Source organism: Trachurus trachurus (genome assembly GCF_905171665.1).
Source record: "Trachurus trachurus genome assembly, chromosome: 8".
In the NCBI taxonomy this organism is placed as follows: Eukaryota; Metazoa; Chordata; class Actinopteri; order Carangiformes; family Carangidae; genus Trachurus; species Trachurus trachurus.
In genome coordinates, this window is record NC_139905.1 from 23,831,048 (window position 1) to 23,844,028 (window position 12,981).

General features: G+C 47.1%; 1 protein-coding gene across 1 annotated transcript in view; it reads left to right on the forward strand.

The window, feature by feature from the left end:
- The window catches only part of grin2ba (glutamate receptor, ionotropic, N-methyl D-aspartate 2B-a), a gene marked incomplete at both ends in the record, with an annotated part of 107,061 nt that overhangs the window by 17,907 nt on the left and 76,173 nt on the right, over positions 1 to 12,981 (forward strand). The window contains one exon of the mRNA XM_083976379.1: positions 5,260 to 5,970. Coding sequence (XP_083832505.1) covers positions 5,260 to 5,970 — 711 coding nt within the window. The remainder of the gene's footprint in view (positions 1 to 5,259; positions 5,971 to 12,981) is intronic.

The following is a 12,981-nucleotide window of genomic DNA, read 5'->3' on the forward strand; positions in this document are numbered from 1 at the left end:
GCCAGGAGCTCGGTCCGGGAGCCTCGGAGAACATGTGATTGCAAAGACTGGCTGGTCTGCTTTGGTGAGGGGGCTGGTGAGTGGCTGCTTCAGAACAGCATGTACAGACACAGGTCCAAACACATAACCGCACACACACACACACACACACACACACACACACACACACACACACACACACACACACACACACACACACACACACACACACACACACACACACACACACACACACACACATACGTACATATACTCGCCACCTTCCACCTCCACAGCAGGCTGCACAGACAGGCGACATGAATATTTATCAGAGCAGGTTATAATGAGTTCTCACATTAGACGGACGTTTCTTTTCATATTCTCACGTATCGTAGGTTTTGCGGTGATTCCTGCATCCAGCTGATTTCTCTTCTCATCAGTATGCGGCTCAGTGACCCGCACCGTGGCCTGGTCACATCCCCCAGGGCGGAAGGGATGGGTGGTGGTAGCAAAAAATGCTACCACGGATTGAAAAATGTTTTTAATATTGTCATGTGCTGTGCGCCTTGGAATCAATTTCAAATCAAAGCCATCTCATCTCTAAAGATTAGCACGGAGGTTACTTTTATTTTTTTATTTTTATATATACATATATATTCCCTGCCGGCTTTCATTTGAACAAAAAACATAAATGTCAGTTCTAAAAATGCATAAGGGAGAGCAAGCCACTTCTACCACTGTTCACAACCTTTCAAACCAGATTCATCAACAGCACACACACATTTATACTGCCCACGAGCGCACAAACCATTCACGGCAGTAATGTTTCCTGTCCTGTGTGGATTTATAACTGTGAGAGGAGAATGTGCTGTGATTGGAACAGAGTGCCATTCAGTCATATATTAAATACAGAACTCAAACAATAAGCTGCCTGTTGTTTCACCTGGTATTTTGATAAACTGGAAAGCCAGTTTCCCTGATTGCGTAAGTGTGTGTGTGTGTGTGTGTGTGTGTGTGTGTGTGTGTGTGTGTGTGTGTGTGTGTGTGTGTGTGTGTGTGTGTGTGTGTGTGGATCGCGTAATGGCCTGCCCTCTAATAGCTGGTCTGCATTTGACACATGCAGAGATCCACTGTGTACTTCCTGTACTTCCTGTTATAATTGTGTGATTGTGTGATTTATAGATGACAAAAAAAAAAAAAAAAAAAGAGAGAGGAGCCAATTACAGAGCTGTGTCATGCCTCATAACCTCTGCTCTGTCAACTTTCCACTACAGCAATATGAGCTATGTCAGCCTGGATGTTCATTAGTGGTTATTACTGCATTTATAGTCCATTTGGGTCCACTTAGTACCTGGGTTTGTTTGGTCGAGGCAGGTAACTAACTGAAACACTGTGTTCTTACCTAATTGACTGATGCCGTATGAAAAACATCCACACACCACCAGGCATTAAAAGGACCAGAGGAGAAGACAGAGAAATTCCCTCTCCTTAATCCTGATGCATAAATAATATTCTGCTTTTGAAAGGAAACGTCGCTTCCTATTCATAGATTTCAAACATCTCGTTGCCACAGCGTGATAGATCTCGCATAGAGTTAGAAAATTAGCCATTCACCAACAATTTACTCATTAAAATCTTTTGAGATTTGTCAGCAGGAATTTATGTGTGTTTACCACAGTGTCTTGCAGCCACTCGTATAAGCAATAGCTTGTAAAGCAGATCCTGGGTGGCACAAACACAGCGAAACAGTGTGATTAGCATTAAAAACTGGCAACAAAACAAAGGCTGCCACTAATGACTTTTCGATAAATCTGCTGATGACTTTCTCTCAAGTAATCAGTTAATTGTTGTGGTGTATGAAATGTTGCCAAAGAGGAAAAAAAAAGAGTCCGATCACAGAGCACATGAAAACATTTTTCCCTCAGGTCAGCCTCTCGAGTACGTATGAGCCAATCACGATTCAGTAACATTTGAATCCAACCTGGTGACAGTTGGTGATAACAGTTGGCGGATCATCTGCACCCACAAAGTTATGAATGAAGCAGAAATAACAGCAAAGACATTAGAAGGACGAGAAAAGTTGATCAAAAGGTTTCTGATCAGAAAAGACTGCAACACCAAAGACGGTGGTTGTGTGATGCATGTCCCGCCTCCCCTCTCCCCAGAAATAGCCAACCATCTGCCAGACCTGGAAACACGTCCGGCCAGTTGTGTTGTTGCCCTGATGCACCGCTGAGGTTTACAACAGTTGTGTTGTAAAACCTGATTTACATTTGTTGTAAAGTTTTCAGGCGCTTTAAAGTCTCTTCTTTTATCTGACCAACAGTAGAAAACCAGATATAATGTTGAGAGCTGAAATAACAACAATGTGAATATGTTGACTTTTTTGCTGATGATTCCATTTCTAATAATTAACCTGATGCAAATGTAGGCTATTATTCATCTGATTTCTTGTCTAGTTTACATGAGACAAGGTCTATTTTTTGTATCATACTGTAAAATAACTGTTACAGTTAGTTAGAGTTTATCAATGAGACACATCTACGACCAGATTAGTTTGTGTCTACTGTACATGGATCTCTTTAGATGTTTTAAAGTATATGTGCATGTGCATCCAGAAAACTTGCCACATTAAAAGCAGTTGAGAAAAGGCAGAAAAGTGTGTGTGTGTGTGTGTGTGTGTGTGTGTGTGTGTAGGGGTTCGGACCTCCGGGGTCTTGGGCTGGTGGAGGCTATCTGCGGTCCACCCGTGTGTAACTGATATGGCTGCTGTGTGCGCTGGTGTGGCTAATAGAGCAAATGGTGGGTGAGACGCGAGGACTGGCTGACGGGGAAATGGGGTCATTTAGTGTCACAACCTCGCTGGTGTAATCCACAGTTTAATACTCGCCTTTTGTGTTTCTTTATGAGACATGCTTTGACTCACTATACGGGACTTTTTAATGGCCTCATCTTTCTGAATGATCATTGGAGTTACACAGCGCGGTGGCTAATGTAATCTGTACCAGTATTTGTGTGAGTGTGTGTGTGTGCGTCTGGAGGCTACTGTGTGTGTGACACAGCGGGTAGGAGATTGTGAGTTTGGTGTAGGCTAAATGTAAAGTGTGTAGGCTATCCTTTATGTGTGTGTGTGTGTTCACATGTAAAATGTAAAGTGTGAGAGCAGCTGGTGATAAAACACTGACTACATCACTGCATTTACATGATCAATGCTTATTGCAAATTGTCTGTATGCTGGTGTGTGTGTGTGTGTGTGTGTGTGTATCTCTGTGTCCATCAACTGTGTCTGTATGTGTGCGCATGCAGGCCTATTTTAATTGTTGCCATGGAAACAGAGTGCTGCCAGAGAAGTCCAGATTCAAAGAGGGCATCTCTCTCTCTCTCTCTCTCTCTCTCTCTCTCTCTCTCTCTCGCTCTCTGTGACTATCTCTCCTCTTTTTTCTTCCTATTCCTCCTCTCTTCTCTTCCATCCCTCTTTCTCGCCGTTCTCTCTGTCTTCTGTCGCTCCCTTCCTCCTCTCCTCGCCACTCTCTTTCATCTTTCCAGCGTCTCACCAAGGTCCTCCTCGGGTTTACACTATCTGGCTTTCTCTCGTTTTTTTTTTCCTCCCACTCCCTCCTCCTCCCTTTTCTGTCTCCTCGTGCCTCTTATCATCCCTCCCTCATTCCCTCCCTCCCTCCCTCCCTCCCTCCCACCTCTCCATCCTTCCTGGAGAGTGGTGTGCAATTGACTATTAACACAGGGACCTGTAATTAGAGCTGACGAACCTCCAGCAATTAGTTTACCCTAAAGAAGTTGTTCTGTCATCTCTGCATACATCCCTTTATCCCTCTCTCAATCTCCTTCTTGCTTTTTTCCCCTCCTCTGTCATTTCCTGTCTTATTAGCTGTCAGCGTCACCGGGTGGTTATTGTTTTAGTGTTTTTGTTCTTCTTTGTACCTTCCATCTGCCTTGTTATAAGCAGTCATGTGTGAGATATACACACAATACACCACTCAGAACAAGTTTATGAGCAACTACACCCCCACTGTCCTGGGTATCTCTGCCCACAAACCCTAAGTGAACATCTATTCCCACCGACTGTACACCTACACCGACGATATGCCGATAAACTCGAGAGGACACACGCCCTCCCACACACGTAGATGTATAGATACAGAAACACACACATCTCTGTCAGAGAGAGAGAGAGAACTTCTTTTCCATGTCTGTCTTTGTATCCAGCGGTGTTGCTGCTGCTGTCCCACCTCGCCTCCGTCATCTCTTCCCCTCTTTCCTCTGGATTTTGCTAATTTCCCTCATTCTCCTCTCGCTGCTTTTCCACTGGTCCACCTGCCACCTGGCCCTTCCCACCCCTCTGCATCCCCCCATTAATGAAAAGCTCTATAAATAAGCACAGTGAGGAGGGAGTCAGATGGAGAGAGAGAGAGATATGGTCAAGTAGAGCGTGGGAGGGAGGTGGAAGGATGGAGAGATGGACAGCAAATGACTGCGCGTGCTAAACTAGGCCAATAGGGGTTGAGGGAGCAGGGCGGGTATCATATCAGAGTCTCGCGAATCGCTTGGAGCGCCTTCGCTGTCAATCACTTAATCAATTTTGGCGTCAGTCAGTCCGTCTGCGTCTCAGGTCGCCGTGTCACTCGTCATCTCGCTCCGGACAGTTTGTCAGTTGTCGCAAAGCCGTCTTTTCCTCCGTCTGCCCTTTGTCTCCTCTCTCGTTCCCCTTTTTGATTGCTCCTTCCTTCCCTCTCTGCCCCCCCCCCCCCCACCCCACCCTCTCCTGTCCCCACCGATCAAGGAGCCGGCATCTCATCTGGAGGGAGAGTTTATGTCCTCCATAATATATACCATAACGCTGCCTCAGAACATTCCACATGAATTATTGATCCATGTGAGATTATACGTAAACCATAAGCCATCATACCATGTATCTGTGCGTATGTGTGTTTATGCACTATTTATGTGTGTCAAGTGTGACCTCGTCTCTCCTCCCTCTGTGTGTTTAAAGCCTCGTTTTCCACAAGGTTTCCCTCTCCCCCCCCCGGTGCCCCATTTCTGTGGACTGACATTGATATGCACTGATTCATATGATGCATGTGGCCGCTTGGCAATTCACTTTATTCAATCAATGTTGCATGGTGCTATGTTAACCTCTCTCCCCCTCTCTCTCCATCTCCCGTTCTCTTTTCTTTTCCCCTTATTCTCCCTCTTGCTACTTTCTCCCTCTTTCCTATATTTTTTATCTCTTCCTTTTCCTTCCAACCTCCTCTGTCTCTCCAGGTTTTACTCTCCCACTCCTCCACCATGCCTGTCTGTGGCGGCCGCAGCCCCTCCCCACCTCACGGCCGCGCCGGGGCCTGCCCCTCCACCCCCTCCGTCAACCAAGAGCAGGAGCGGCGAGCCCGACCCCTCCATCCACCTCCGCCTCCATCGCTGCACCGCCGCACCAGCGCCTCTCGCTGCCTCTCCCTCCTGCTCCTGCTGCTCTGCCTCCTCCACCTGCCCCCGGCCGCCTGCCACTCACGGAGAGAGAAGGGCGGGGGAGGCGGCGGCGGTGGTGGTGGCGGCCACGGCGGCGGCCATGGCGGCGGCCATGGCGGCGGCCACGGCGGCGGCCACGGCAGCAACTACATCCACATCCCTCAGCCCCCTCCACACCACATGGCCCTACCCAACATCCTGCGAGGCCTCAGCATCGCCGTCGTCCTGGTGGGCAACTTCAGCGAGATGGCGCTGGCCGGCGCCCGGGAGAAGGAGGACTTTCTTCACATGGCGCCCAACGTGGAGGTGCTGACCATGAATGAGACGGACCCGAAGAGCATCATCAAGAGCATCTGTGACCTAATGACCGAGCACTGGCTGCAGGGCGTGGTGTTTGGGGACGACACCGACCAGGAGGCCATCGCCCAGATCCTGGACTTCATTTCAGCCCAGACCCATATCCCCATCCTCGGAGTCCGCGGTGGCTCCTCCATGATCATGGCTGCCAAGGTAGGACACTTTGAATCTTTCCTCATAAAAACTGGACCCTTTCAAATAGTTTGATACGTAAAAACAAAAGACATTCTGCGTGAAAACGTGTCTGGAGCATTAAAATACAAAAGGGGCTCGCCTCAAAAACATAGCGTCCTGCTCTCACCTGTAATAGCTGCATTAAACATTTATTTCAGTAGTTGTCATTAAAAAAAAACACAGTCCAAACTGCACTCAATAGACCTCCATTTGTCCATTGTTTAGTTTTCAGGAGGGACTGTAAACCCACTTTTCATTTGCTGCTGGAGTGTATTATGCTGTTTGGCTCCTGCACGGCTGCTCTTCACTATGACCTTAAATCTCTGCTGGATTCTGTTTCGATTGGCTGCATTTAGCTGTCAATCATAGCGGCGTCGCTGTCATTGCTGTGAAATCATGTCACGGATGGATTACGTCACCGCACACAGTGACTTCTTTCCATCAACAAAAGATGCATTTCAAGACCCCGGCCGCACGGCTTAAACTGCTGCAGAGGTTTTGATGCTTAATTGTGATTAATCTGTCGTTCTTGGTTTTTCTTTTACTTTCTGTGCATTTTTTTTTTTAAATGTAAAACTCCAACAGGCTCTACTTGTGTAACTGTAATTGGTTAGATTTAGCACAGCTCTCCTTCACACTGACAGTGCGAGATACACTTGTGTGCTTGAAAGTGAGAAAATGTGCTTCAGCGGTACCCTGCAAAACTTCAACCACCCTCTTCTGCGTCGTCCTCTCGATATCTGCCCAAAACAGAGAAGCCATTTTGACTGGTTTGGCTACAATGGAGGGTTTCTCAACCCCCCACCCCCCCTCCCCTCCCCTACCGCCATCCTGCATTAGTATTAACACTGGGTGCAGACAGACAGGGTAAGCTGGGGTGTCTGACTTGAAAGACAAACTGCCAACAGCCCTTGATGCCAATGACAGGATCAGCTGGAGATTGCACCAGAATAGAGAGCTAGATCTCTGCCTATTTACGAGGCCTTGCCTAATGGGATAAAGCAATCTGCTGCTGCTTTATCTGTGTCCGCCTGGGATCTGCGCTCGTAGCCCATTCCACAAAATCAGCTCATTCATTTGTTACTTTATACACAAATCCAGCTGTATTAAATCATTAGGAAAAAGTCTATTTAATGAAACCTATACTAAAACAGTGACAGCGCACACCACCGCTGTCCAGAACTGGACTGGGCGCCGTTTCATTTGGGGCCACGTAGCGTCGTGGTGTCAACTCAGCCATCCCCGTCTCTCCAGTTTGTCTGCTGACCCACTGGTGTCAACAGGTCGTTGTACCAGCAGAGACATGAGTCGCGGTGACACGGCCAGGCCAGCGGCCACCACTGAATCTCTTCTCTCTGTTCCTTCTCATTAGAGCACTAAGGGGAGAAATGGCAGGGAACGGTCCACTCCCATTTAAAGCTGCACCCTTCCATGCACGAAGACCGCTCCACAGCGCGCACATCTCTCGCTCTCTCGCAGCACGCTGCCCATCCATGCACACGGCTCCTCTGCTCTCTTAAATTTCTGTTCTCTCTGCCCCAGCGCTGCGGCCACATATGTCTTTAACCCCCAACCCCACTAACGGGCATGTCCACAAAACATATAAATCATTTACAGAGGTCCAACTGCTCCTGTTGCTGCATGGATTGCTACATTACCTGTGGAAATTTATGTTTGGATTTTATTGCATGGAAAGATATAGGGATGCAGGGTGAAGGGGGCATTGTTGAGGAATGCAGGGGTCTGTGTGTATGTGTGTGTGTGTGTGTGTGCATGTGTAGGGACACTATCATTCATTAAGCACATGTGCCGTAAGTGCACCAGGCAGCAGGAAAGAGCAGTGTTTTGTGGCAGAGGTTTAAATGGATTTCCCCGGCCACAAGCCAGAGTCTGCGTCTCCTGAGAGCTTCCTCCTGGCTGCACCGGGGCCCAGGAGAGCGAGGACGGGGCCGCGCTAAGGCTCAGTCTCCAAACGGATTTGTGTCTGCTTAATGGGCTGAGACAATGGAGTGGCGAAAATACGATAGAGAAGGATCAGAGGGAGAGAGCAGAGAAAGAGAGAGAGAGAGAGAGAGAGAGAGAGAGAGAGAGAGAGAGAGAGAGAGAGGAACATGGGGGAGAAAGTGGGAGAAATGGAGATAGTGAAGATGAGATTGGGTGGAAGAATTTCTACTTTCAGCGAGAGCGAGCAGGAAAGGAGAGGCCGGAACAGTTTGAGGGGTTTTTGGCCAGATCAGGTGGCGTTCAGACGGAGCAGCCTGTAGAGGTGATGGACAGATGAGTGGTAGAGACAAGGCCTGAGTCAACAGCAGGAGAGTGTGACACCGTTCAGACTGGGAGGAAAGCGGGGAGGGAGATTGAGTGAGAGAGCCCGAGAGATAAAGAGAGAGTGAGGAGAGAAAAGTTTTCCTCTGTCAGATAGATGGAGAAAAAAAGAGAAATTGTTTAAGGTAGAATGAAAGGTTGAGTTATACGAAGTGGACTGACGGAGATTGGGAAATAGGGATTGCAATATGAGGTGTTTATCTTATGGCCTCGCTCCATCACACACAAACACACACACACACACACGAAAAAAGTGCGCACCCATCAAGACTGAAGGCCAACTGCGGCTATTACAGTTGGCAAGACAGCCCCTCCTTTTTCATTACACATCCAAGGAAGGATGATAACAGGGAGCGACACAGAAGGCGGAGAATACAGCGTTTCGATTTTTAGTGCAGCCTGAATAGCAAAAGATTTTGGAGGAACGGTACAAGATAATTCCATAAAATGTACCCTCTGGAGTGGACTAGTGTAGCGCTGTGTGAAGAGTCGGCTTGAATCAGAATCAGAATAACATTTTTTCTGCTCACATATGCATCTACAAGGAGTGTTACTTTGGTATTTGCGGTGATGAAAGCACAGCTAAGTGCAGCAGCATTTGCCAGAGGGAGTTACAAGTCCCCATCCAGCCCCGGTATCATCACCCCAGACTTAGAAATATGGACTTTTACAACATCACTGTCTCTCAATCAGCCGTGCAGCTCCGTGAGCTTTCTGACATCTGTAACAAGAACAAAACTGGGTTTTTTTAGAACGATTCCTCTTGGGGATGGAGCAAAAGTGCAGCTCAGCAATGAGAAGAGGGACTACAGCTACCACAGCGGTTGTATCTGCACAGAGAGCTCAGCAGTGAGAAGTGGGTGTGAGCTGTAGATACTGTTAGTGTAGAGAAAAAGTGAACTTGTGTATATGAGCTTGAGAAGAAAGCGAGTTAAATAGATGGAGGAGGAGGAGGAAGAGGAGGAGGAGGAGGCCGGGCGGCTCCGGGAATGAAGAAGGAGGAGGTTGAGGGGAAGAGGGAGAGATGGATGGAGGCAAAGGGCACACACATCTATATCAATGAATAAGATGGGTGAGGGAGGGCTGGGCGGTAAGTAAGAGGATGAGTGCACTGAGTGCATGGCCACACCACTGAGGAAGAGAAAGACGGAGAGAGGGGAAGGCAGAGTGACACTGAGCGTGTGTTTGCAGCAGCAGGTGCATCGCCGTCTATCCGGCGTGGCCGATGGTACAGCGAAAAAGAGACGCTGCCTCTTTGCTCAGGATATCACAGCCTCAGCGGAGGAGGAGGAGGAGGAATAAAAGAGGAGAGAAAGATGGATAGAGCACAGCTGTAGCCACATCTGTGAAAGACAGGATATGATAAAGGAGGAGGAGGAGACGGAGAAGAGAGAGGGAAGGCATCCAACAGTTTAAGGGTGTGTGTGCGTGTGCGTGTGTGTGTGTCTTTGCGTGCGTTTATGTGAATGTGTGTGTGTCGCTACCCAGCCAACATGGCTGTAGTTGCCAGTCTTTTGTCAGTAGTGGTTTCCAGCACCACCCTGCTAGTTGTCCCTCTACAGCGTCTGTTGTACTGCAGTAATCAGTCTGACTCTGATCTAAAGCTTTGGCTAATGCTCATATTATCAAGACATGGTGAGCCATTTTCCTCAGCTTGTCGAGAAGGTATGGCTTTGTAGTGGTACAAATAGCTGTAGTTGTCGCCGATCACCCCAGGGCTGCTACACAATACGAACAGCGAGCTAATCTATGGGTGGAGGCTGCTGCTGCTGGAGATGAGTGGAGAGATAGCATCCACTTGTGCACAGGATTTAAATGTAAGATCGTCAGCAATTAATGAAAAAAAAGGAAAAGCAGCCAAGCCTGATAACCTGAGGGAAGCTATAATACAATGTGAATAACATTTGATCACATGCAAACATATGCAGGCAGCCACACACAAGAAGAGAAAGAGAAGAAAAAAAAACAGCGAATGCACATCCACACGCCCACACATGAGTTTTCTTAAGTATACACAAAGACATACTGTATGCTACAAGGGTAATTCATGTATGAATATTAAATAGATAAAGGAAGAAATACCAAACTACATCCATAATGAACTGCTGCTTGGCTGACACACACACTAACACAAACCCACACACACACAGATGCTCGCACACACACACACACACACACACACACACACACACACACACACACACACACACACACACACACACACACACACACACACACACACACACACACACACACAAACACAATCTGCCCGCTGCCATCTTTTGTAAAAGTGGCAGTTGCTGTATCCAGGAACAAAAAAACAGCAGGATGCCATCAATTAACTTTTGCCCAAATAATTCAGGCTTCAAATGTGGTCGTTTGCCTGTGGGCGTCCGAGCTTTTGTAAGAAAAGAGAGAGTGAGAGTGATTTTGTGCCCCTGTGTGTGTGTGTGTGTGTGTGTGCTGTATATACACATGTGTACTAATTCTTTGGAGGAAACAGGCTCGATGATGGTGTAGAATTGGTGTTGAACTGTGTCTAGGGATATTTGCTGTGGAGGTTGTGTGTGTGTCTGTGTGTGTGTGTGTGTGTGTGTGTGAGCCAGTCGAACTGTTTAATCACAGCTTATTCACAGGGGTGAAATCAGTGGAACAATTAATGTCCATACCTCATTTTGCAAAGAAACACCTTCCCCTCGTCCGGCGTTGTGATGTTTAACCTACAGTTAAAGGAAAACTGTCCTCCTATTAATTTTCCGTAACAAAGAAATCGACTTGTTTGGACGCCACTTCCTGTTCGAGGTACACTCACCACGTCCACTTGGGGTGTTTGGAACCACCGGGTTGAACATAAAATGTACCTGCGTTTATATTCCCAATTAATGTCCTACAATAGCACCTATTGTTGTAATAATCACTGAGGTCCTGTACTCTATTAATATAATGTGCTGTTGGGCTTGGCAGCACCGCGTCCTCGCTTGAACATGGATGCAATTAGGAGCATTTGTAAACGATAAGAGAATTAAAAGCGAGTGTTCCTGTGCCTGATGTCCCTCTCAGTATTTCCTGTTATCTGTTTCTTTTTTTTTTATTTCTCTGTCCCTCTCTCTGTTCCCGTCTCTTTCACATCATTCTCCATTAATTATTTAGTTCATTCACAGATTTTGTTGTGTCCACTATAATAAACCCAGTAAACCTTGTAACATCTTTCTGATCTATGCTCTCATCCTAGATATGTTTTCTTTCCCCTTTGCTGTTACCTCAGTTCAGTTTCATTCCTGGGTCCTTCTCTCTTTGCTGTTTTACTGACTCACAGTCTCTAGCTCTATATCATGTGATATCATTATTTTCACTTGCTTAAGCTTCTGACCTGGAAATGTTCTTATCTGGTATTTTTTAAAATAACTTTACCTTTTATATCCTGAGATTGAATCTTGTTTCTTTGATCTTTTATCTATTGCACACAACATGGAAAAGCTAAAATCCCTCGAAAATAAAACAAATTGTTCAATTAAAGTTTTATCAAAGGCCAAACATTGATATATAAACGGACGTGACTGCTGGCAGCGTGAGCAGCCTCACCTGAGCGGCCAGCGTTGGGTTCAGCCAGGGGGGATGAACCCACATCAGCTGACACACTGTGAACTGGGTTTCCTGTAGCGTGGCTGGACCACATGTCCCACTGCTAGTCTCTTCTTACCTTCTCATTGTCCTGGTTTAGAAAATGTGACAACCCACTGTGTGTGTTCCCCTTTTCTGGCGAGAGAAAGATCGAGAGAGAGAGAGAAAGAGAGAGAGAGAGAGAGAGAGAGAGAGAGAGAGAGAGAGAGAGAGAAGAGGAGGGCAGGAAGGAGGTAGTGAGAAATATCGAGAGCCCTAAATTTATGTGTCCTATTTTCCAACCCCGTTGGTCTCAATTTACTCCGGCCATTTAGAATGTGGTCATTTTTAAACTCACCCCATAACTTTCTTCTATACCCCCACCCCTCCCCTTCTCTCTCTCTCTCCCTCGCTCCCTCCCTGCACGGCCTCACTTTCAGTCTTTCCATCTCAAATTCTATTTCTCTCCTCTGCTCTCTTGCTTGACATTACAGACTGATCGCTCCCATTCAGTAGATTAACGCCGGCAGATATAGTGGTTATGTGTGCTTGGAGAGGACGAGGGAAATAAATACAAATGAGACGAGGTAGGCTTTTACAAAATGATTGATGTCATACAAACAAAACAAAACAAAATGGTGTATTTCTCGCACGCTGGATGATGAACCGGGAGTGCCCTTACTTTTTTTTTGTTTTTGTTGAGCCATTCGTCTCCTCCCTCTTCCTCTCCTGCATGTTTTCAATAGCTCTCTTGCATTTGCCCTCTCTCTCTCCTGATGATGAATGTGGCTGCTAAAGGTCTGGTTCCTCCTCCTATGGCAGACAAACAGATTTACACCAGATGCACAGGTGGTAATTCACCCTCCTCCCCCACTGACCTTCTTACTCCCCCCCTCCCTCCCCTATCATTCTCCCCATTTGAAGAAAGAAAACATCCCTCCACCCGTCCGCACCTCCAGCCACAAAACCCCCCCCCCCCCCACTCTCTGGTTCAGGCACTGTCTCACACCCCTCCCCTCCCTTTTCCTCCTGCTTGGCCTCTTTTCCTTCATTCTCACTCTGTTC